This window comes from Lichenostomus cassidix, chromosome 8 (assembly GCF_008360975.1).
Source record: "Lichenostomus cassidix isolate B80296 chromosome 8, HeHo_3.0, whole genome shotgun sequence".
Taxonomy (NCBI): Eukaryota; Metazoa; Chordata; class Aves; order Passeriformes; family Meliphagidae; genus Lichenostomus; species Lichenostomus cassidix.
In genome coordinates, this window is record NC_139489.1 from 29,186,952 (window position 1) to 29,211,872 (window position 24,921).

A 24,921-nucleotide genomic window follows, 5' to 3' on the forward strand; every position below is an offset into this window, starting at 1 on the left:
TCCATTGGGAGGCAATTTGTCCCTGTGGCTAAAAATATACTTTTAAGCTGTTGATAATCCCTTACTACTCCAGAGTACTAGGAAGAGGGAGGAGAGCTGGAGCTATTGCCTGGTTTGCTGGGCACAGCACCTTCTGCATTGTCCCCTGGCACATAGGGAAAGAGCTTTACAAATGGAAAAGAATTTGTTTCAAAGATAAAACTCCCAGCAGTCTCAAAGGTGATGGAAACCTTTATTTTGATTATTTTCATTGTATTGACATTGTCCTTTTATGCAAACTTAACTGTAAAACACTCTTGAGATACTGCATAGAAAATACACATAGGAAAAACCACATATATACACGTCCATAAAAATAGAATACATCTTGGCAAAATTACTTGTGTACAGTGTATTGACATTATTGAACCAAACTTACATCGCCTTTGGAGAAAAATGTTCCATGTGTGTAAACCCCAGCACATTTACTGAGCTGAGAGTATGGCAGTGGATATGAGTTTGGGTTAAATAAATTGCTATACCAGAATGGCAGAGTAAAAACAAGTTACAAAATACCTGCTCTAGAAAGTAGAAGTAGCCATGTTGTTTTTTCTTCCAAAAAATAGCAACATCTCTACACTTGCATGGAAATCAAAGGTACCAGTTCCACATTCTCCTGTAGATTTGTTAGCTGCAAACAAACTTTAACATAATTTGTTTCAGCATTTACAACCCTTGGGCATGGTGGCATTTGGTGGGTTTGAGCACACAACATAATATAGCACAGCCCTAATTCTATTGGTAATTGATAAGGTAAAAATCTAATAGATACAAAATTTTAAACACTTAGCAACCTTTAAAATACGTAGACCACTGGAAATTATGGGTTAATTTTCTTCAGTTACTTTCAGTGGAGGCTGCTTCTTGCTTACTGCTTTGACTACGTTGATTTCTGTGCTTTTCAGATTTCTGGTTTTCAGAACATACTGTAGAAAATGACTATTCCAGTGTAATAAATAAAGCAAGTGGTAACAGGTCCTTAAAGCCATGGATCTTCCTGTTGAATTGGAACAACGGAACTGGAGAGGCAGGCTCAGAGAAGGAGGGGAAAAGAGCATAGCACCTTTCCAAGTGCCTTGGTTCTCACTGCAGGGCAGGCAGCAGTCAGGCTGACATGGTGGCCCCACTGGCACTAAGGATGTGGTTCCTGTGGGCTCTCTGCAGGGGCCGTGCTCAGTAGGGGAAGGCAGACACGGCGATGTAGACGATGAAGGTGGTGCGGTACTCGATGCTGCCGTCGGCGCCGTAGGACAGAGCCCTCACGCCCATGCGGTACGTCCGCGGCTCGCGCAGCGCCCGCGTGGTGAACACCACCCCCTTCCAGTGCTCATCCCGCAGCGCGAACGGCACCGCCGGGTCCTCGTCAGCCATCAGGAAGGTGGTCCTGGGGTGCACCACTCGGTCGTGCGTGTAAGCCACCAGCCGGATCAGGTCCTGCCCCGCAGCGATGCCGAAGGGCAGCGACAGCAGCTTGTACTCCAGGGCGTAGGTGCTCGGGTCACACTCCAGGTCATTGGCCGGGCAGTTTTTGAGACAGAACCTAGGAAGAAGCAGACTTTAGCCCAGGGAGAAGGTACAGTTATTAAGTACCGGGAGAGCTCTTAAAAGAGAAGTTCTTCCCCTGTTTACCCTGTTGCAGATTAAAATGTCTCTAGGGAATGCTCATGCTCCCTTCATCCATTGTTCCTTTAAAGCTGCAGCCCAGTTTAATGTCCCATTTTCTCCCAACAGGATCATCTCAGAAAGATACTGACTACACTGATGTCACTGAGGTCCATGGGGTAAGCTTTAGTGACCGTGCTTTTAAACATCAGAATAGGAAGAGCTGGTTTAAAATATCCTGGGCATCTCCATTTGAGGTATCTGTCTGTTTAGGTCATAAAATAAAGAACTGGAATGAAAGGCAGAATAAAATTTACTTCTATTAATCAAAAATTAAACCAGGAAATCTTTGCTAATCTTTGCTAATCTTTTGCTGTTTGCCAGTGCTAATGGAGGTCAAAGGGCATGACCAATGTCAGCTTAAATGTCATTGAAGTTGAGTTTGATCCCAAAAGATGGTTTCTGATTATGAAACAAGCTATTTTTCCTTAAGAATATTAAAAGATTAAAATAAATCTATATTCTTTTTTCTAGAACGGAGAAATAACAAAGCTTAGCAGGAACTGTGGCATTATTTTCATGACTAAAAGAATATATTGGATGCTTTAAAGTGACAGCAAGTCAAGGCCATTAGAGAGATTTAGGTTAGATGTTACAAAAGAATTCTTCCCTGGCAGTTGAGGTCCTGGCACAGGTTGCCCAGAGAAGCTTCCCCATCCCTGGAAGTGCCCAAGGCCAGGTTGGACAGGGCTTGGAGCAACCTGGGATAGTGGAAGGTGTCCCTGCCCATGGCAGGGTTAGGGTTCTTCCAGCCCAAACCATTCCAGGACTCTCTCTCTATGATCACCAATGTCAATGTCTTACCTTTAGCTACTGTGAGGTCTACTGGTGTCAGGCAAACTTAAAGTTTCTTCTTTAACAAACACATGTTAAGGGGCTGAGCTCGGGGCAGGTGGAAAGGGGCTGAGAATAAAACATACCCAGAAAGTGGCTCTCGCTGGTAGTTGGGCGGACAAGGAGTGTCTATGCACTGGTAGCTTCCTCTCATGTTGAAACACATCTGATTTGATCCACAGTTTATGTTCTCTTCCAGACATTCATCAATATCTGGATGGAAAAACATGCAAGGGATCAACTGCTCGTAGAATTAAAGGGTGGAAACAAAAGTAGGTAAAGGCTGAGCAGAGGTCCAGAATGTGCTTCTGTTTGACCTAGAGCTTGGAGCTCAGTGTGTAATGTGAGGTCACAGGGGGAACTGCAGAAAATTTTAAGTTGCAATTGTGTAGTTTGCTGATGTTTTATGAAACAGTTAAGTGTGGAATACAAAAACTCTGAAACTTGACATTTTGAATGCTGACTCTCACATAGCCAATTCAGAGAGGTGGCTTAGCCATGTCCCAGCCTGGTTTGTATCTGGTTTCTCTGCAGCCCTCCCCTGAGCACTGCAGCAGTGGCTCTCCTACCTTGGCAGGTTTTGCCATTGGGCATGAGGCGATATCCTGAGGGACAGGCACACTGGAAGCTGCCCAGGCTGTTCCTGCACTCATGCTGGCACGTGTCTCTGCTCTCACACTCATCGATGTCTGCGGAGAGAAGCACCAACACCTCAGCACTCCCTGAGCCTGCCACAAACACAGGTACTTCTCCCTATTTATGTACTGCAAGTGTATGGGCAAAGCTGGTGGGATTTGTCTGGATCTTTTTTCCTGATGGGGTTGAACACCAAAACTGGAGTGTCCTCTCCCCTTACCTGTGCCATTCCTGGTAACTCTGCAGGAACTGAGGTCAGCTTTGAGAGGCTCCTCCCCTCGGTGAGGAGCAGCTGTGACAGCTCCCAGCTAAGGACAGCAGTCCTCAGACAGAGCTCTGGGGAAATGACAGATGTGGCACCTGTGTCCACTGCCAGGGTCACACAAACACAGTCCTGTCCCCAGAGCAATCGGAGCTGCCTGCTAATCAGGTGTTAAGCAACATGCTTAGGGAACACCCAGATTCCTTATCTCACCTGAGGAAGTCTTGTCACTGAGGGAGTTTCTTACAGTCACTCCCTCCTAAGGCAAAGCTGTTTCCCTTCCAAACTGACCTTGCCTGTGCCAGGGGGGTGAATTGGGCTCAGCAGCTGGTTAGACTGTCACTAAATGCTCTTAACATATTTTCTTTTTTTTTTTTTTTAATCTCCCTCTCCAATACAGAAGTACCACACCACATTATGTAAAGTTTTCAAAGCAGATTAGTGTGATTTAGACACAGATAATTTATAATTATAATGGCTTCTGAAACATCTGCCTAGTTCAGGACAACAGTAAATTTCATGCAGAAGTTCAGACTTGCATGGTTAAGTCAGTGGAAGGAAGGTCTTTGCTTCCCCTCTGACTGACAGGGGTTGAATTAGATCAGAATGCAAACAGAGAACAGAAACAGATGTGACTACAAATCTCTGGTGTGTTGTTAGCAAATCTTGATGGTTGCCCATTGAAAGAATTTTCTTTAACAAAGCGCCATTTGGGGTATTTTTCATAGTAAACAGTAATTTTAAAATTTAGGTGTTTATTCACTGAAATTAACATATTAATATTAATGGAATATGAACTGGTTCCAACTGGAAGCTGGGATGAAGGTCCAAATTTGAACCTAGCCCTTCTTTCATTTAAGGGGAGTTGAGTTCCTGGACCTATCAATTAAACTGCTGTTCCCATAACAATCCACTTTACTGAAACCTCTTTGTAGCTTAAATACATAGTTTGATGTCTGCCTGTCCTAATTTTTATTAATTAGAATTCTATCCCTATTTTTCACTGTTGCACCTGGCTGTATCATCCCAGCAGACTCCTGGCTGCTGGAACCTTGCTGTAGGTCATTATTTACCTTCCTACTGGGAAGTGTCATTTGCTTGAGATACTCAAAACATGAATTAACTTGGCAAAGTCTGGCTTAAGAGAAGCATTATTTCCAAAAATTAACTCACTTTTAGTATGCCCCCCAAACAAGTGCAGAGCTTCCCAATTCATGTAACTGCTCACTCTCCTCCTTGGGAGAAGTGCATGTGCTGTCACTGCCACAAGTCCTGACAAACCCCTGTCTGTTTACTTACCACCAGTCTCTCCATGCTCACTGAATTACATTGCAACCCCTTTTCTTATATAAAATTATAATAATTTAAGAGCTTCTGTGCCTGTTGTCAGTGTGACAGTGACTAATGGTCCTGTGGCAGTGCTGGCACTGCCCCCAGTGTGCTCAGTTCTAAAATGTTTATTCCAAACCCTTCTGAACCAGGTTCTTGCTGCCATCAGAGGGAGTCTGACAGAAGCACTGTGACTAGACTGGGGCTACTGGAGATTTTTGGAGTGTGAGAAGATTCACCAAGGTCAGCAACCATGATCAGGAGAAAGCGAGTAACATAGGGATATACTTTGCAAAGAGATAATAAGCAGCGCAATTAAAACAAGAGTTACATGGAGATTTGAGAACATTTTTGCTACAATGTGATCAAAGACAGCAGAGACCAGAACATGCAGAGCCCTCTGGGGTAATAGAAAGCACAACCCCAGCACCACAAACCCTCAGCCCCTGGTACATATCACAGTAACCTAAGAATAAGGCCCAAAACAGAGAGTTGCATAGATAGGACTGACATTTACCTACACATCTGGCATTTCTTGCCTCATAGCCTTCAGGACAAGTTTCTCTAAGGTTCCTTCTAGTCCTGGAGAAAGGTATTCTGCTGTTCCTATACTCTGAGAAGGAGCTGTAGAGATTTGAGGAGTGCCTGTAATAGTGCTGCAGTTGCTGGTTGTCTCTCCCAGGAGAGAATTGAGCATAGTTATAGCTACTGTAATAGGCACCCGAATTTGGCACCCTCTCCAATCCAGCGCAAGATTTCCCATCACCCAGTAACTGTTGCCCAGGTGGACAGAAACACTTGAAGCTGCCGGGGGTGTTGGTGCAGTGAAGTGCACAGGGTTTAGGCACTTGTTCACATTCATTAATGTCTGCTCATGTGACATGATCCAGAGCCCCAAACCATGTGAAAAGGAGAGAAAACAAACAAACAACAACACGTAACTATATGTATACATACACACAGATACTTATCTCAGTCTCAGGAACAAGCTGAAGACATTAAGTGAGATTTGGAGGCAATAAAACATGGAGAACATGACGCCAAGCAGGCAGGATGCACTGTCCGGGACTGTTACAGATCTTTATTCCTCCACAGGCTGATGTGACTGTGTTCACCAGGACAGGAGCCCTGCTGAAGCCTTGTGTCAGCCTCAGCTGCTCAATACTCTTTTAGCAATTGGGGTTTATCCTTAAGTGCTCCACAGATGAGTGGGAGAAGCTGCTGGGCCCTTCTTTAAAGCAGGATACTTAACACAGAGCATTGCAGAGAAGTACAGTGTTGGAAATTCCTTGCACCCCACGCTGAGGAAAGCACAACAAGCTCCGACACAGTTACTGTGCCTTGTGTCAAGGGAATCATAAAATCATGGAATGCTCTGGGTTGGAAGGGACCTTAAAGCCCATCTGGTGCCACCCCCTGCCATGGGCAGAGACATCTGCCACTATCCCAGGGCACTCCAAGCCCTGTCCAGCCTGGCCTTGGACACTGCCAGGGATGAGGCACTGGGCTCAAGGATGTGCTTTAAGGCTGCAGGGGCAGGAGGCTGGGTATGTTCTAACTTTTGATGCTGTTATTGGTCATTCCACCTGTGACAGGTTGGAGACTTTACAGTAAATATTAATGGACTATTGGACAATTAAAAAATAGAGTTATTTTTGTTTTCCTAAGCAATGCTTTTTTCTTTTGTTTTCTTTTAAATTGCAGTCCAAAGTGATTTGAGCCATGCCAGCAGTAAATATCCATCTTTGAAAACTGAGTGCTGAGCAGACAACCTATGGTAAAGGCCTTAAAGGTGCAACATGCTGAGTGTCCTTCACTCCAAGTAATGTAACTATGAGTGATCTTGGTACCCCTCCTCCACAGTCTTTCTGGCACTACTAGAAAGAAATTTTCTATGACTTTCATCAAGTTACTTTAGGCCCAGCTGGAAATTTGACATACATTGTATTTCTTTTCAAACTTACAGTCTTTCTTTACCAGAAAAAGACAAAAATCTGCTAATTTCAAACAACTCTGCAAGGACCAGAAATAAATAACCTGCTATTAACATACATCACAACATATCTATAATTGACATATATTATAAACATTTTCCTACTAGAAATTAAAGATGATCTTAATGGTGATTCAGTAACAGTTTAATTATTTCATAGTAGTGTGTATTCTTTCAATTACTATTGTAAAAATGCCACTAAGCCAGTGTTGTTACAGTTTCATTTGGGATTTTGAGCACAGTTTGTAACTCTCCAAGGCACAAACACATGAGAACGGTATTTAAAAATCGGTACTGTCAGAAACATAGTAGAACATTAGATTGCATTTTTATGAAGTAATTAATATTTGATACATTTAAGGTTTTAAAGAATTTAGGGGGATATTAATAATTAATGCTGTAAGAGTTGGAAATCCAGGAGTAATAATTGCAGAGTGTTACAGTATTTGCCAACTGTTATTTGGCAAACACACAACTGAAACTTCACACATTAGTGGAATTATCCTGAGGGTAGAATTTTCAGGTGTTACAAATGAGAATTTCAGTTTAAGTATGGCAACAACTAATCTGAATTTTAAGTGTATTAACCTCAGTATGTCCTTAAGATGAAAAATTCATTATTCATATACATGGTAAAAGAAAACAAACTCATCATTTCCTTAGCACTCAACTGCTGACTTTTACATTCTGTACCTGCCTAAAGTAAATGAACACTGATATCTTTATGACAACCAATGTCCTTGGAACAAGTTGTGGATAAACAATAGAAGATAATCACAGAAATGATGAAAGACAACAGGTAAAAATTTGAGCAATTTCTTTTGCAGGAGCAGCCTGTGCAATACAAGCAGAAGCGACTGCAGAAGTCCCCAGTGTTGGTTACAGGGCTGCCCCCATGAGAAGAAGCCACTGAGGGATGGGAACCCTAATATTTACAAGAACAAGGTAAAATCACTTTGAAATTAAAATAGCTACATTTTCAGGCTCTCTTTAATTTGAAGAACAATATCTGATTTTATATTCTGGATAGCCTTGCACATGTTATCTGCATTGTAGCAGCCTTTAGCAAAGCCCTTCCACCTATGTGGAAAGGAGAGAAAACAACACAGCTCCCAGAAATGCTGTAAATTCAGGCAAATGGGCACACAGGAGGTCTGTGGGGGTCACAAAGGAGCATCCTGTCCAACAAACAAAAGGGGAATTGTGGCACAAAGAGCTTTACCCAGGAACAAAGTTCACTTCTCTTTCAGTCTGGGCCCTAGTTATTTTTCAACTCTTCCCAGTGTTCATTGTCAATACAGACAATAAAAACTGGATTTTTGTTAACAAAACTAATACTCTGGATGAATCTATATTTTAAATATATTTTTAAGCACATAAAATTTCAAAGGATAAAAATTCAGATCATACTAAAGAGGGAGTTTTCAGTGGCCTTGGTCAGAAGGCAGCTATAAGGCTGCTGGTGTTTTGTGAAAATCTACAACCCTAGACTTTACCTGGCTTTTTCCAATCAGAAGTTTAAATGGCTTAAATATACTTTAAGAGTCTGGGATTGGTTTTATTTCAGTACAGAGGCAAATGGCAGAAGCAGCATCTTGGTCAACAGCCAAACACTTTCTTATTGCAATTTAATCTCTTTTAAAAAAATCCCGAAGATTCCTGGCTTTTGACAGTCCAAAATCTTAGGTTGCTAAAAAAAACCCCAAAATGAGAAAATAAATATTTATAACTTAGGAAAGCTAATCTTGAAGTTATCAAGGAGGAATGCTTTTCTGACATGATGCGTAAGAGCAACCAAAACCAACCTCACTTAGTGTCATACACCCACATTCAGAAATCGTCATTATCAGGGTAGGTCAGCTTTACGTTTGAAGTATTTGGCATAAATGCAATAAAGACGATTCTAAATGATCCTCCTGCCTTCCTGAAGTCTCTTAAAAGCCAAGTGAAGTGTTTACCCACTTGCACTGGCCCCACATATTAACCTCCCTTGCTCCCCATGCCAGAGGTCAGGAGCCTCACACAACATGGGAGAAAACCCCACGTGGCTTTATGCCTAGATGGCACAGGGAGTGACTGCATGGTTGGCGTTCCTATGAGTGCCAGGAATCCTGTTTCTTCCCTGCTGGAAGCCCCCCACACCAGGAGGGCAGCACTGAGGGACAAATGCAGAAATGCCTATCAGGTCCCTGTGCTCTGCCTGCTGGAGAACACCCTTGGCAGTCCTGGGTGGGGTTGGGTGTGTTGGGGATGTTCAGCAGCCCAGGTCAGTTCTGGGTCTGTCGGGGCTCTTGCAGCTCCTTGGAGTGTACTCCTTAGGGGAACCCACATGTGTGATTGCCTTCAGGGTGAACCAGGGCAGGCCAGGCACATCAACAAACCCCATCTGATTTTTGTAACTGAAGCCTCCTGGGAAGTGGTCACCTGCCACATCATCCAACAGTGCTCTGAGACCCTTTTACACTTTGTTTTCAAAGCATGGCCCCAAACCAATCTCTGTTTGGAACCACTTAGCTTTGACTGTTTAGGGTGGGGTGCTTTGTTTTAGACGGGCAATTTGGAAATGCAGAGCAAACTTGTCTCTTCAGCACGGTCTTCCACAGGACTAGCTAGCACTGTTGGCGTGTTGCAGCAGAAAGCCAAGCAGCAAAGCTGTGACAGAAGTGTGAGAGTGTCAGCTTACCCACGCAGGGCCTGGCCGTGCCCTGGGAGCGGAATCCTCGCGGGCACACACAGCGGTAGCTGCCGCGGGTGTTCTCACACAGCTGGTTGTAGCGGCACTGGTGCGACCCCAACCGGCACTCGTCAACATCTGCAGCACATGGCAAGGCAACAGTCACACCTCTGCAAAATCCTTCAATGGGGAGGGAGCTGTGGCTGCCCCATCCCTGCAAATGTCCAAGGCCAGGTTGGATGGGGCTTGGAGCAACCTGGGATAGTGGAAGGTGTCCCTGCCTATGGCAAGGGCTAGAAATAGGTGATTTTAAGTTCCCTTCCAGCCCAAATACTCCCATGATCCCACTGGAACAAAAGCTTTGGTAGCACCTACAACATCAGCTGTGTCTAAAACACTTCCTGATAAGCAGCAGGGATCTGGGATCTTGATTGAGAACTCCTGAGCCAAACTCTTAAGATATCATGCACACACAGGGCAAAACATTTCAGTCCATGAACAACTGAGAGAAATCAAGGTGCCAACTCAGGAAAGACACCAAGGAAAATCTTATTGTTCTTGCTTAAGAAAGGTGGAAAACTAGAGGTGATAAGGATACATCCATTTCTTTTAATACCAACTACAAAAAAAAGTTAAATATAGATGTTGCCATAGGCAAAAACAAGTTGGTGATGTAAATGTGCAGATATTAATAACTGGAGATGGACAATCTTCAGGATTGTTTTAAAAACTAAAAATCATCATAGTGCCTGTGTTTTCCATCACCACAGAGTGAATTAATGCTTCTACTCACCAATGCAAGTCCCATTCTCTGCTTTGGTCATCCCACTGGGACACAGATCAATGCACTTATATCCACCACGGGTGTTCTTGCAGAGCTGATCAGACCTGCACACGTTCTGCCTGCACTCATTGACATCTTATTCAAACAAAAACCAAAAATAATAAAGCAAGATTAGACTCAATTACGTCATGAAATTACCCTGTGTCCATGCATTTGAATAATTTTATGCACATGTATCACTCAGCCCAATTCCTGCTGCCTCTGGTTTTTAGTACTGCTTGACAGATTCCAAAATATACATCAAGTGTATACATCAGGATTTTCTTCCATAAATAAATAGAGCAATAAATAGATGTTGAACTCTGTCTCTTGGAATGAGAGAATGGACATACAGAACTTCATCCCTACCCATGCATTTCCTGCCCTTCAGCTGGAATCCTGGGTCACAGCCACAGTGGAAACTTCCTATGGTATTGAAGCAACGCTGATGGCAGGAGTTGGACTCTTGACACTCATTAATATCTGTGGAACAACACAAATCCTTGACACCAGGGCTGGGAACTGCCCTGTGGGCATCACCTGAGCAGGGTTTGGCTGAGTTTTGCTCTGGAGGGTTTGCTGCTCTCCTATCTTTGTACGAGAAAAGGCACACAGGACAAAAACCCAAGAAAGCTAAGTTCTTTCAGAAAAAGCAAGAGGTTAAAAAACCCTCAAACCAATAAAAATCTATTAAAAAAATAACCCCCAAAAATCCACAACCTTAAGAATAAGATGCTTGGAGATGTCCCTTTAAAGTGACTTGCAGTTGCACGCCAGCAGCATTTTCACCCCCAAACCAAAGCCCTTGCACACCTTGGCAGCTGAAGCCGTCGGGCGTGGTGCGGAAGCCACTCCCGCAGCGGAGCACGCAGCGGAAAGAGCCCGGCAGGTTCTCGCAGTTCTGCCCTGCGTGGCAGCTGTGTCCCCCCAGCGCACACTCGTCGATGTCTGCAATGGGAGACAAACTGCCAACCCTCACAGGCGGCACAGGGGACACACACCAAGCAGTGCCTTGAGCATGAGCAGCTAGAAACATGGGACTGCAAATACATTCATCTATGAAATTATTAGAATTGTATTCTCATAATAAGAAAATGGCCCAAACAAAACCTTTCCTTAGCAATTTAAGTGCCTTTTAAAGCATTTTAAGGCCTTAAAGTATTCAAGGGGCATTTGTATCTAAGCTGTCCCCAGCAGCATCTGTCTTACCCTGACACGTTCTTCCATCAGCAGAGATGGTGAGGCCTTTGGGACAGGAGCAGTAGTAGGATCCCACAGCATTGTGACAGGTGTGGGAACAAGGATTTCCCACAGCACATTCATCTTCGTCTGGAACAAGGAAACATTTGAAAAATCAGTGGGACTTCACAAGAAACTACTCCAAGCTCACCCTTCCTCAGAGGGGTGTGACTGGTAAAGCCCACAGGGTAAAACCAGATCCAGCAATGGACCAGCTTCCTGTGCAATTCCCTTTATTAATGAACTTTCGAGAGGTAGTAAGTCCACAAAATCATCTCAGATGATTGCTCAAAAACAAACTGACTCTAGAGAGACAGCCAGGACACTCATGTGCTTCTCTCCACGTCCATCCCTCAAGCGGGAACACAGGGGCTGTTGGCTGAGGTGTCAATACTTGTCCTTTCCTCCACACAGGTCACGTAAGTCCTTCATTGCTCTGCAGGCTTAGCAGAGCCTGAGACTCAGTGTCCTCCAGGTGTACCTGAGGTACTGAAAAGCTATCTGGGCACTACTCATAGTTGAGTGCAGGAGTAAACTCTTCAACTGCCCTTGGATCCACACCCTTTTAGCAAGGGTAACTCATACATTTTGAAGTGCATACTTTGAACTCTATTTTAAATAAAGGGGATGTAGGTTTTGGTAGGTTAATACTGTGTCCAGCTCTAGGGCCACAAGCACGAAGTGGAAATGGACCTCTTAGAGCAGGTCCAGAGGAGGCCATGGAGATGTTTCCAGGGCTGGAGCCCCTCTGCTCTGGAGCCAGGCTGGGAGAGGTGGCGGTGTTCACCTGGAGAAGAGACGGCTCTGGGGAGACCTCAGAGCCCCTGCCAATACCTAAAGGGAATCCAGGAGAGCTTGGAGAGGGATTTGGGACAAGGGCCTGGAGTGACAGAACAAGGGGGAATGGTTTCCCACTGCCAAAAGGCAGGGATAGATGGGCTATTGAGAAGGAATTGTTCCTGGTGAGGGTGGTAAGGCACTGGCACAAGGTGCCCAGAGAAGCTGTGGCTGCCCCTGGATCCCTGGAAGTGTCCAAGGCCAGGCTGGACACTGGGGCTTGGAGCAGCCTGGGATAGTGGAAGGTTTCCCTGCCCATGGCAGGGGTGATTTTTAATGCCCCTTCCCACCTAAACCACTCCATGGTTGCACCCATCAGTGTCAGGCATTACCTGAGCAGTAAGGCCCAGATGAGTCCAAAGCAAACCCTGCAGGGCACTGGTTGCTTCGGTCCCCTGTATGGTAAAGGAAGCACATGTCACTTGTGGACAAAAATATGGCCATTTCATTACTTGAAGAATTGCCGCCCAGCTAGTTATAAAATATTTATTAGATTTCAACACCAAAACAGCAACTTTAGTGGTTTTTTTACTTGGGCACTAAAAGCCAGAATAACATGGCTTCTGCTGGTTTGAATAACATTGAACAGGTGTGTGTGAGTTCCATGCCAGCCTAATGCAACTTGCAAAGTTCCTTATTGAAAGAATGAAGACCATTCATTTTAACTTCACATAAAAGGAGGTAAATAGACCCAAACCTAACAAATCACCCTGTCACAAATCTTAGGAGGTCACTGTAGAACACAAGTGTGTACTATGAACTGCAGTGGAAAACTCAGGGAGAGACTCCCCAAAGGCTACAGGGGTTTGGCCGTTTGAAAACTGATATTTAAAAAATGAAATTTAATAAAATCCCTAACATCAGTATCTTGATTGTTGGAGGAAATAAATGAAAGTTCAGTAAAGGCTTAGCCAGATCTAATCACAGGTATATCTTGACCTGGAGACTCCCTTTTATCAGGTTTCTTCATAGATTAGAAAGAAAAATCTATTTGGTTTTCAAGTTGTATAATGAGTCCATAGTCTGGCAAGTGGGAAAAACCTTATTTTACTTAATTTAGAACATTACTGAAAAGAAAGACTGAGACAGGCAATCTCACTGTTTCCTTCTTACTATGTAAAAAAACCCAAACCCTAATAGTGTTAACAAAGTAACAGGCCATTTTGCTGATTAATTAGGACTTCTCAAAGGAAAGCCTGCTCACATAAACACATGCCCTGTCCCCCTTAGGTCACTCAGGGAAGTTAATTAAAGCCAGCAGTTAGCAATGCTGACTGATCATCTATGGGTACATTAAAAAGACATCCCAGGATCTACGGCAAGGTTACCCAACTTTCACAGAATTTCCTTCTGAGACTACAAGTAATGAATTCTAGGAAGGGAAGATACTCTTTTTCCATTGTCTGATTTCTGGGAAAGTCTAGAACAATACCTTTTGCAATGGAAGCCTGGATTTTGAAAGCCACAGCCTCCTCCAGTGGGTCATACTCTGTGGTGATGGAGGCAGCACGCAGGGTTTGCACCAGGAAGGGCATCTTGCCCTTGGAGGAGTCGTAGGTGATGCTGTGGTTCCAGGTGTAGGGAACGCTGACCCCATCTGCCGCGAAGAGGCGTGTGGAGTGCGCGTGCAGCTGCCCAGGGCCCGTCTGGATGTAATCCTCTGTGTAATCCTGCAACAGAACCCTCCCATCCATCAGCTGCTCCCACACCAACAGCCCCTGGGCTTGTACTTCAGAGCTGGCAGATGTGTGCACAGAAAGGCTTATCTTAACTGCTGAACAAAGGGTATTGCATACACACGGGTCCTGGGTACTCTTACTGTAGTAACTGTTGAATCTTAACATTGCCCGCTCTTTAAAAAAGATACAGATTGATGGACTGTGGATACTGATGACGGAAGCCACAGCAGAGCATTTCTAAAAAGTATCTTACTCTTCAGTAACAATCTTTTGAGGTCTAAATGTTTGGCTTTTATTCCAAGTCAGATGCTGACAAATGTGCTAAATAAACAATCACTAGAGAAGAATTCTCCCACTGAAATGAGGTATAAATACTGCACATACTACATATTGCAGTGTACCAAAATATCAACAACTTCATGTGCATTTATTGCATGGTGGGATTAATATAGTAAAATACTGGCTACCTGCCACTAATTACTAAGTCAGAGAGGTTAAAGATGCACTCTTCTAGCTCTGCCCAAAGCAACACTGACATGCCAGCCTGCAATAACTGCCCTGATGACCCTCCTCAGCACTACCTGCCAACATCTCAAAGTCCAGAGACCAACACCACCTTCTTCATGACAACTTTCTGCTTTCAAAGGCAACATCAGCATGCTCAGTTAAAGCAGACACAAAAGAAGTCACATACAGTACAGCAGGTTTCAGGACTCAATGTTCCCTGCTTTCTCTGGGTGAGAGCAGTACAGGTGGATGAGAGCAGGGGTGGTACCTGGAGCAGCTTTACCTTGACACTGACATCAGCCACCGACTGGAGCTGCAGCACGTGGCCACTCACAACAACATCCAGCAGCAGAGCCCCATCCGTGTCCAGGCCACGGGCAACGTGTGTCATGCGCAGGATCTCCCCTGGCAGGAACAGCACACTGATTTACCAAACATCCCAACCACAGACTCCCAACAGCCACATGGAATCTGAATGGGAGTCCTTTGACCAGTTATTTTATACTTATATTTTGTAAGATGGACCATGACCACAAGAAAAAAATATGACAAATTTCAAACTACAGCTCTAAAAGCCAGATTTAAGCCTCAAGAAGCCACAGTCAGTCTGAAAATATTGGTGTAAGCATAAGACCCAAATCTCAGCAATTGTCCTGTGCTGTCTCTTCAGAAATGCAGCATCTATCCAGCTTACTGGAGAAAGAGCTGGTCTGCCCCAGGGAACTCACCGGTTGCAAACTCCACTTGAGTTTCCCTCTTGAAGACTGCGTCAGTGAGTGTAAATCCATTCATTGCTTCCCCAATTTCTTTGGCAGTTGTCCAATAAACTGGGCTGAGTATGGAAACAAGCTTTCTCATTGCTGGGCCTGAAGGAAACCACAGAACATTGAGGAGCTTTGATCTCATACTGGACCCACATGCACAGGAGTTGAATATGGAGACCTAGAACTAGTGTAACTTTTCAGCTTTAAACCAGAAAACCATATGCATTGGTGCATTCAGAGAAAAAAGTGATGAAAGTCAGAGGCCTACCGAGACTCCGAGGGATGTTGGTAATCTTGGCCTGTATCACTCTGGTATCAGAGTCCAGACTGTCCATTACCGTGGCGTTCAGGAAAGCAATTCCAAATTCCACATTGTTGATATTGCCAATAATGCTGCCTTTGGCACGTGCAGGCCCACCTGTGCAGTGGAGGGGAGGGAGGCAAAACACAGACCCATGTGATATTTCCTGTTGGGTATTCTAAGGAGAGAGAGTATTGAGCTTAAGTTGCAGGGCAGATTTAAACCCAAAAAAATCAAAATACGCAGTCAACCAGCCAAGACATGAGAGAGCACCAATGAAATCAGAAGTGTCACAGGCTTTCACGACACTGTCACTTATAGCCTGTTTGCAGGCTATAAATACTCACCAGGACATGCCTGGGTGTTGCACCTGGATATCTGGGAGGAGTCCCCAGGGCAAGGACGGCCACGATTTAAGGGGGCTGGGCTGCTGCACAAGCGCACCCGGGTCTGCTCTCCTCCTCCACAGGAAGCAGAGCACTGGCTCCATGATTGCCACTGCCCCCAGTTTCCATCCACTGCACAACAAAGAACAAAGAAAGCAATTTTTCAATTTAAAAGTTTCAGGCTGCACTGGTTATGCTGAAATCTGTTCCTTCCTGGAGGAACCAAGGTTCTAAAGGAATAGCTCAAAGGATGACAAAATCATCTTAATGGGCAGGTGTGAACACTCCTGTCGTCAGAAACACCGAATCTCGGCACGGTTTGGGTTGAAGAGACCTTGAAGCCCATCCAGTGCCACCCCCTGCCATGGGCAGGGACACCTTCCACTATCCCAAGTTGCTCCAAGCCCCAGTGTCTAGCCTGGCCTTGGACCCTCCTGCATTCCTTTCATGCCATGAAGGTATCCCATTTGTGACATATGCCCTGATGCCTTGCAGAGAAAGCTGCATTCCCCCTGCTGTTGTGAGCACTGACCTGGGCAGAGCTCCGTGCTGCACCTCTGGAGCTGCACATCAGCCCCAGCACAGTCTCTGCCACCGCTGGCCGGCCGAGGATTGTCACAGCTCCGGTACCTCCTCGCCTGGCCCCCACTGCATGTCCGACTGCAAGTTCCCCAGCTGCTCCATGGGCCCCAGTTGCCATGAACTGCAAGAAGTCAGATTTGATCTTCCTCAGGGACTTAAAACCAGTCAGTCAAGCTAGGAAAATACTTTTGTTGGAGACTAACTTAATTTCTTTTTCCCAGAAGAAAAGAACCAAACCAAGGTGTGGGCAAACAGCCCAACCCAAAGCACTTACCTGGGCAAGGATCACTGTTGCAAAAATCCATTTGTATGTCACTTCCCTCACACTTGTGTCCACCAAACTGCGGGGCTGGGTCGGAGCAGTGGCGCGTCCTCTGCCTGCTGCCTCCCCCACAGGACACGCTGCAGGCACTCCAGCTGCTCCACAGGGACCACTTCCCATCCACTGGGGAGAGAGGCACAGCACAGTTACAGCCTCTGACACAGCAGGGCAGTGCTCCATCGGGGAGAACTGAACATGGGCATCACTGACTCTCTACAGCATCTCAGCTGCACAGGGATTTCTCCCCAGGGACCTTGGGTGCTGATGGGTGAGAGCTGGACCTGTCCCAGCGGAGATCCCCCTGTGTCCTGGCCTGAGCCCCAGTGTGGGCAGCAGGGGAGGAGGGAATTTGGCCCCACTGCCTTACTCAGGTGAGATCCCACCTGCAGAGCTGCCTCCAGCCCTGAGGCCCAGCAGGGGAAGGACCTGGAGCTGCTGGAGAGAGTCCAGAGGAGGCACCAGGACGATCAGAGGGGTGGAGCAGCTCTGCTCTGGAGCCAGGCTGGGAGAACTGGGGGTGTTCACCAGGAGAAGGGAAGGCTCCAGGGAAACTTTAGAGCCCCTTCCAGGGTCTAAAGGGGCTCCAGGAGAGCTGGAGAGGGACATGGGACAAGGGCTTGGAGTGACAGAGCAAGGGGGAATGGCTTCCCACTGCCAGAGGGCAGGGATAGGTGGGATATTGGGAAAGAATTATTCCCTGTGAGGGTGGTGAGGCCCTGGCACAGGGTGCCCAGAGAAGCTGTGGCTGCCCCTGGATCCCTGGAAGTGCCCAAGGCCAGGCTGGACAGGGCTTGGAGCAACTTGGGATAGTGGAAGGTGTCCCTGCCCATGGCAGGGGTGGGGACTGGATGAGCTTGAAGGTCCACTACTACAAGGTCAGTTCTCCTTTCTACCAGTTTCTGGTCATGGTGAGGACTTGGTGTAGGATCTGGCAGGAGCAAAACGCAGCATGAAGCCAGGAGGCTCAGTCTGACGTGTTGCACATTACAGCCTGTTGAATTTCCCTCTGTCACTCCTGCACTCAGTCAAATATTGAAGTCCTATTTCAAATACGTGATTTTTCCTATCCTCTCATGAAGAACTCATTGAAATGCAGAAGAAAAAGATAAATGAATAACAGAACATAGGAAAATTTAAAAAATAAATATTTTGGAAACCTATCATATAACTGTCAAGAATATAAAATGCAGCTTCAGTGGAGTAAAGCAACAAGGACAAGGAAAGAAATCCCATTTGTAGAGTCTGTACTGGGATGCTAGAGGTAGTGACAGGGTCAGTGACAATAAAAGGCTTGAAGGGAAGTTTTTCCAGGTATTAGACTTTTAGAGTCGGCAAGCATTAACCACAAGGAAAGCAGAACTGGGGAAGGGAGGGAGAAGCCGGCTCTCACCTGGGCAGCGGCGGCGGTGGCACAGCTGGAGCTGTGTGTCCAGGCCCCGGCAGCGTGAGCCGCCATGCGCTGGGGCTGGGCTGGCGCAGAGCCGCAGCCGCGTCTGGGTGCCCTTCCCGCACGAGGTGCTGCACGGCCCCCACGGCCCCCAGGGGCTCCAGCCACCGGCCACTGCAACGACACACAGCTCACGCACTGCCCCGGACAGACACACAGCTCACACACTGCCCGGGACAGACACACTGCCCGGGACAGACACACAGCTCACACACTGCCCGGGACAGACACACAGCTCACACACTGGCCCGGGACAGACACACAGCTCACACACTGACAGACACACAGCTCACACAAACAGACAGACAGATACACTGCCCTGGACAGACACACACCCGTGATATCCCAATTCCCCCGTGAAATGCATTCAGCAGCAGCTGAAACGAACAGCAATTTGCCAAGCAAATATTAACTCTTTCTGGTTTTGGAATACATCACCTCACCACCATCATGGAACAACAGAACTGAGCAGGTGATCAAATCCAGAGTTTTCCAGTTCCCTGGGTAGGTCCAAGCATGGCTGACACAGCCTGGCTAAAAGCTGCCAGAGAGCTGCAGCCAGGGCTGGCTTTCCTGCCACAATCTGGAAAAATGAGCCTCAAGCCCTTGGAGGAACATTTGGCATCATGGTGGGACCAGAGCCAGGGCAAAGTGAAAAAATCAATACGCTGCAAATTGTACAGAAGGGAACATGACAGTGATGAAGGCTCTGAATAAACTACAACCTGTCAAATGTGGGAAATATTCATGTGACAGGCAAGGAAACCTGAACGTTCAGGCAGCTGGGGTAAAAATGTGGCTAAAAATTAAAACAACAGAGGAAAATACACAGATAGAGTATTAAATTATTAACAATCATTTTTACATGGATCTTAAATAGTTGGTGGTTTGGGTTTAGTTATTTTTCTTATTTTAACTGGCTTTGCAGGATAGGTTTAGAGTAGTGAGAATTTACACTGTGAGGATGTGGGTAAAAAGTACTGGAAAACATTAAAATACAAAATTAATACTTTCACTGGCATAAAAATAATTGCTGAGAACATTTCTTACGCTTACTTTTGAGATTCTTATTTCCAAGAACTAGTGCCATTCAATTTTAAAATAAGAAACTAATTAACAACTAAAAACAAGCTGAGATAATATGGGTTTGGAGAATCAGAGACCTATATGGGAAGCCCCTCCTGCCAGTGATGTTAAATTGCTCTTCTCTTACCTGGGCAAGGCCTAAGATTGCACATGACTGTCTCCAGAGCGCTGCCCTCACAGGGCTTCCCTCCGTGCTGAGCCGGGGGGTTACTGCAGGTCCTGCTCCTGGTCCTGTTCCCTTGGCCACAGCTCTTGGAACACTCTTCCCACAGCCCCCACTCTGACCAGCTCCCATCCACTGAGGAAGAAAAGCCCAGTTTTCATCCAAGAATATTTTTGCCATATTTACTGAAATTTCTTTTTTCTTTCTGCAAAATCCAGAATCAATTTCAACTACTTAGAAAAGTTAATCTGCCACGAAGATCCATGGTGATAGAAGTTCATTGTTTGGCCACTTCATCCAAGGCACATTAAAAGTATCAATTCATTGTGGCTTTTCAGTACTTAAAAGGAGATTATAAAATAGAGGGAGGGAGACTTAAATGGGCAGACAGTGACAGGAGATAGGGGAAAGTTTTTAAACTAAAAGAGGAGAGATTTAGATTGGATATTGGGAAGGAATTGTTCCCTGTGAGGGTAGGGAGGCCCTGGCACAGGGTGCCCAGAGAAACTGTGTCTGCCCCTGGATCCCTGCAAGCGTCCAAGGCCAGGCTGGACACTGGGGCTTGGAGCAGCCTGGGATAGTGGAAGGTGTCCCTGCCCATGACAGGGGGTGGCACTGCATGAGCTGTAAGGTCCCTCCAACCCAACGCGCTCTGGGACGGTGTGAGTGATGAGTACCTGGGCAGGGCTGGTGGTGGCAGCTGCGCAGGTCGCTGTGGGGTCCCTGGCAGCCGCGGCCACCATTGGCTGGCACGGGGCTGTCACACTGCCGGACTCGCTGCTGCACTCCCTGGCCGCAGGTGACGCTGCACGCCTTCCACTCCAGCCAGCTGGAGAACCCGCCGTGCACTGCAAGGGAGCAGGGATGCTGCTGGCACTGCTGCTGCCCACAGCTCCCTTGGGCTCACAGAGATGTGAAATCAGCACATCCTGAGCCATACTTGGAAATCCAACTCACTTCTCGTCTTTGTTACTGCAGAGGTGCCTTACTACAGGTCAGAGACAATTACTGCTTATGTTCCTAAATGCTTTTCTTTAGAGGCACAGTTCAGTTACGATGTTTTCTGAGGATGGGGTCTGGTTCAAGACTCTTTCTATTAATGTCTCTGACCCTTCACAGCCTCTGTCTCTCCCAGCTGGATGAGTAGAACGGAATTAAATTTACTGAAAGAGAATCCCACTGACACCTCAGACTAGGCTTTCCTTAGATCTCTTGCTTATGAGGATAAGATCAAACATCTCATCCGTAAAATGTGGGCAAGATGAACCTCAACCATATTTGATCCAAATTAATGCTGTCATCTACCAGTTCGAAAGTCACTCTGGGATGCTTTGTGCACCTACCCTGCACAGTGAGGGGCACTCTGACGAGGACAGATCCCAGGAGATTCCTGGCCACACACTCATACTCCGAGGTGTCCTCCCTCTGCAGCGCAGCGATGCGCAGGGAGCCGTTAGCCAGCAGGGTCACTCTGTCATCTCCCAGCACAGGCTGGCCCTGGCGGGACCAGCTGATGGCCGGAGGGGGCTCTCCCCTGGCCTGGCAGTCCAGCACTGCCGTGGCTCCAGCCTCCAGCACGGTCCCTACTGGCTCAACAGTGATGGCTGGGGGGCCTGCAAGAGAAAGGGTTCTTTGAGCAACAGCACATGGGCCCAGGTTATTTGGTATTAAAGTGAGCACAAAGAAACCCTAAGGCAGTGTACTTTGACTAAAATTATTATTGCTGATCTTTCACTAGCAAAACAGAAACACAGAATCCCTAAGTTTGGAAAAGACCTTTAAGATCATCAAGTAGAACTGCCAACCCAGCACCATCACCACGTTCACCACTAAACCATGTCCCCAAGTGCCACCAAACGGATGTACATTACAATGCCAGCAATAGGCTGGTTTGAATATGCAGCAATCTCAGGAATAAAGTGGAGATTAAGCTATATGAGCACGTGCTCTTTCTTATTGCTAAAATGGGTTGTTTTTTCATAAAATCCATGGGACAATGTTATTAATCATATCCAAAGACAATGGAAAGGTAAGGAACAGACACACACTGCTTGAGGCTACAGTAGGCAGGGCATATTTAGAAATTCTCCCACTAGCAAAGAAAAATGCTGACATTATTTTGCCAAAAATAAAATATTGTCAGTGACAATTAGGATTAATCTCATGTAACCTGCTCAATCTGTAAACTGAGAGTCTAGTTTATTCCAGTTATATCGAGTGAACTAAGGGAAACAGGGCCTTTCAGAAGGTGATTCACCCCATTCCACACTGGTTTCTAAGATGAGGCTCAACCACTCTTTACATCCCTCTTTTCTTTGACCTCAAACACAGTTTAGACCAGACTCTCAAATATTCATAATGAAAGATGCCCAGAGAAGCTGTGTCTGCCCCATCCCTGGAAGTGTTCAAGGCTGGGTTGGAGCAGCCTGGTCTAGTGGAAGGTGTGCCTGCCCATGGCAGGTGATCTTTAAAGTCTCTTACAACCCAAGCCCCTCTATGATTCTATCAAGAGGAGATGAATCCAAACCTCCAGGGCAGTGCCCAACCTGCAACACTCCCCCTGGAGCTGCCTGCACATCCCAATATGCTGGTTTTCACTCCCATCAGGGGCATTAAACCTTCCTCTGAGCCTTACTCTGCAGGGTCAGCGTCAGGCTGCGCTCCACCACGCCCGCGTCATTGGTCGCCACGCACTTGTAGTCACCAGCATCTTCACTCTGAGGAGCAAAACAGAGGCTCAGTCTACAGGGCCCCTCCTGGCAGGGAATTTTAACCCCAATTCCAAATGCAAACCTGAGTTCATGGGGAAAAATAGGGGTCTTGCTGTTCAGATTAGGAGTTGGAATAAGAGAATTACACGTGGAGAATGTAATTGCTTTTCAGCTGGCCTGACTCTGTAGAACCCAGGCAATCTTAAGGTCAAGAGCAAAGATCCCATTTAATTGGGTCCCATTTATTTAGTATGTAAATTCAGTCCTTCTGACAAGAAGGCAGAACTCTGACCCAAGGGGGGTTTTTGCCTCAATAATTTGAATCTAATTCTAGTCTGAATTAAAACATTGGTTAAAGGTAAAAGCAACAAAGTCTGGCTTGTCTAGCTTGACTCTTTCAAACCAATGTGATCGGGAATAGCTTTATCAATCAGGTTCAAGGCAGACACTCAGTACCAGAGCAGGACTCACCACAGTGCCGTAGATAGCGAGGGAACCATTGACAAGCTGTCGGATCCTGTTGCTAATCTGAACTCCCACCCCTTTTTTACTCCATTGGATGGTTGGAGGGGGATCGCCCCTGACTTCACAATTCAACATAGCATTGCCACCCAAGGGCTCAATTCGGCTGGAGTGATAATCCCCTTTGAAGACTGGAGGCTCTGAAAAAACAAGGCATGGCAGAGAAATATCACAGTCAAAATAAAATGTCCTTAATGATAACTGCTGGCAGGGATCACTCACCTCTGACTTTCTGAAGGGGGAATTTCAACCTGTTTGGATTTTTCCCATTTAACCATTGGCAAGGCATTAAATACTGGGAGGAATGGTTTTAAACTGACAGTGGGCAGGTTCAAATTGGATATTGGGAAGAAATTCTTTCCTGTGAGAGTGGATGTGGTCCTGGCACAGGGTGTCCAGAGAAGCTGTGGCTGCCCCTGGATCCCTGCAAGTGTCCAAGGCCAGGCTGGACACTGGGGCTTGGAGAAGCCTGGGATAGTGGAAGGTGTCCCTGCCCATGGCAGGGGGTGGCACTGGATGGGCTTTAAGGGCCCCTCCTACCCATTCCATTCTGACTCTGCCTCCAAACCCGATGGTTACATGGAGCTGTCCAGCACTGACCACAGCTGCTGAATTTCATGTACCTTTGACATACACGAAGCCAATGGCCTTGATGGAGCCCACTGTGTTCTCTGCAGAGCACACGTAGGTCCCAGAGTCCTCCTTGGACACCCTCTCGATGAGCAGCTCACTGTGCCCATTGACATCGTCGTACTGTGCTGAAGGGAGAGCAGGGAAAGGATCATTCCAGGGACTGAAATTTACACAGCTCACAGGAGTGCTTGCATCTGTGCACTGCTCAGCAGCACAGCTCAGGAGCTCTGTGCACCCCTGAGACACTCCAGCAACACACAGAAAGTCACTGCTGGGACATTTGCCCACATGCACCTGTTCACTCCAGCTGTCCCTTCATTTCAAGCACCAGTTGCTACATGCTGAGTAAATATCATCAGATATGAATGTTTTTAAGGTGCTCCACTATTGTCTACAGAAGAAGGATGATTACTTTATTACCTTCCTCATTGCTTTGTCTCAGAGGCAATTTATTTATGTGATTGCATAACACTAAAGATATTCCTCACACGATTACTAACAGTTTATTCCAGCTAGTGTTTTCTTCTTCCTTGCCCTAAACTGCAATGCTGCACAGGGGAAAACAACACTGGAGCTGAATGGCCACCAGGGACCCACCTGGAATGATGTTATTGTTAAAGGTCCACGTTATTTTGGGTATAGGTATCCCAGTTGCTTTGCAGGTTAACCTGAGCTGTTCTCCTTTGGTCAAGGCTATGTCTCCAGGCAGCTCAGTGAAAGCTGGGAGCATGTGAACTGTCAGGGTGACAGTGTGCATGTCCTCCCCAGCAGTGTTGGTGGCAATGCAGGTGTAACTGCCAGAGTCTTCAGGCTGGAAGGAAACATGGTGAGGGAATTTCAGCTGGAATATATCCTACAGTACACACCACGCCTATCAGTAAGAGAATCTTGAAAGGTTTGGAACAAGCACTCAGCAGAAATGCCCAGCTGAGCTCTCCCACTTCCCTAAATTTGAAGGAAGACTAACACTTTATTTTACCCATCCTGAGGATTTACCACTACAAATTCTTCATAGATTTTACTACTCCGTGGAAAACGAAACTTTTATAACGACTTTGGAACATTAAGAGCAAGGAATCAAAATAAAGCAATGACTAACCCAGAAGTGGATCTTATCACTGCCCAACCTGTCCAGTAATAGCTTAGATTTAGAGAACTTACAACAGCATTGTCCAAAATGAGGTCTCCACCTGGCACAGTCTGGTATTTTCCCACTGTGTCTCTTAACAGGGTGTTGTCCTTCCTCCAGTTAATTGTTGGTGTTGGGATCCCCTCAGCCATACAGGACAGAACAGCCTGGGAGTTTTCTGTGACGGTGTACTGTGCATCTGTGCTGCGGATCCTGGGTGGAACTGTGGGGAGGTCATCAAAAACATTTCCTCTGGGTATTATCCAAGCACAGCACTGGACTGAAGAAAACCCTGCCTGGACTTTCTGGATCGTCCATCTCCATCAACGACCATGTGCCAAAATTCAAGCCACTGGCTAAC

The 24,921-nt window shown here is 46.2% G+C and overlaps 1 protein-coding gene across 1 annotated transcript in view; it reads right to left on the reverse strand.

Annotated features, from left to right (window-relative positions):
- Nucleotides 1-213: 213 nt before the first annotated feature.
- HMCN1 (hemicentin 1) overlaps nt 214-24,921 on the reverse strand; it is a 167,435-nt gene continuing 142,727 nt past the window's right edge. Inside the window, exons 82-107 of the mRNA XM_085068685.1 lie at nt 24,593-24,783; nt 24,029-24,242; nt 23,422-23,556; nt 22,748-22,938; nt 22,201-22,282; nt 20,909-21,178; nt 20,243-20,413; nt 19,530-19,700; nt 18,260-18,430; nt 16,822-16,992; nt 16,498-16,668; nt 15,927-16,097; nt 15,547-15,696; nt 15,243-15,380; nt 14,798-14,919; nt 13,761-13,998; nt 12,661-12,723; nt 11,462-11,581; nt 11,066-11,200; nt 10,622-10,735; nt 10,223-10,348; nt 9,439-9,567; nt 5,280-5,630; nt 3,105-3,224; nt 2,622-2,748; nt 214-1,579 (exon numbers count right to left, since the gene is read on the reverse strand). Coding sequence (XP_084924811.1) covers nt 1,213-1,579; nt 2,622-2,748; nt 3,105-3,224; nt 5,280-5,630; nt 9,439-9,567; nt 10,223-10,348; nt 10,622-10,735; nt 11,066-11,200; nt 11,462-11,581; nt 12,661-12,723; nt 13,761-13,998; nt 14,798-14,919; nt 15,243-15,380; nt 15,547-15,696; nt 15,927-16,097; nt 16,498-16,668; nt 16,822-16,992; nt 18,260-18,430; nt 19,530-19,700; nt 20,243-20,413; nt 20,909-21,178; nt 22,201-22,282; nt 22,748-22,938; nt 23,422-23,556; nt 24,029-24,242; nt 24,593-24,783 — 4,409 coding nt within the window. The 3' untranslated portion in view covers nt 214-1,212. The remainder of the gene's footprint in view (nt 1,580-2,621; nt 2,749-3,104; nt 3,225-5,279; nt 5,631-9,438; nt 9,568-10,222; nt 10,349-10,621; nt 10,736-11,065; nt 11,201-11,461; nt 11,582-12,660; nt 12,724-13,760; nt 13,999-14,797; nt 14,920-15,242; nt 15,381-15,546; nt 15,697-15,926; nt 16,098-16,497; nt 16,669-16,821; nt 16,993-18,259; nt 18,431-19,529; nt 19,701-20,242; nt 20,414-20,908; nt 21,179-22,200; nt 22,283-22,747; nt 22,939-23,421; nt 23,557-24,028; nt 24,243-24,592; nt 24,784-24,921) is intronic.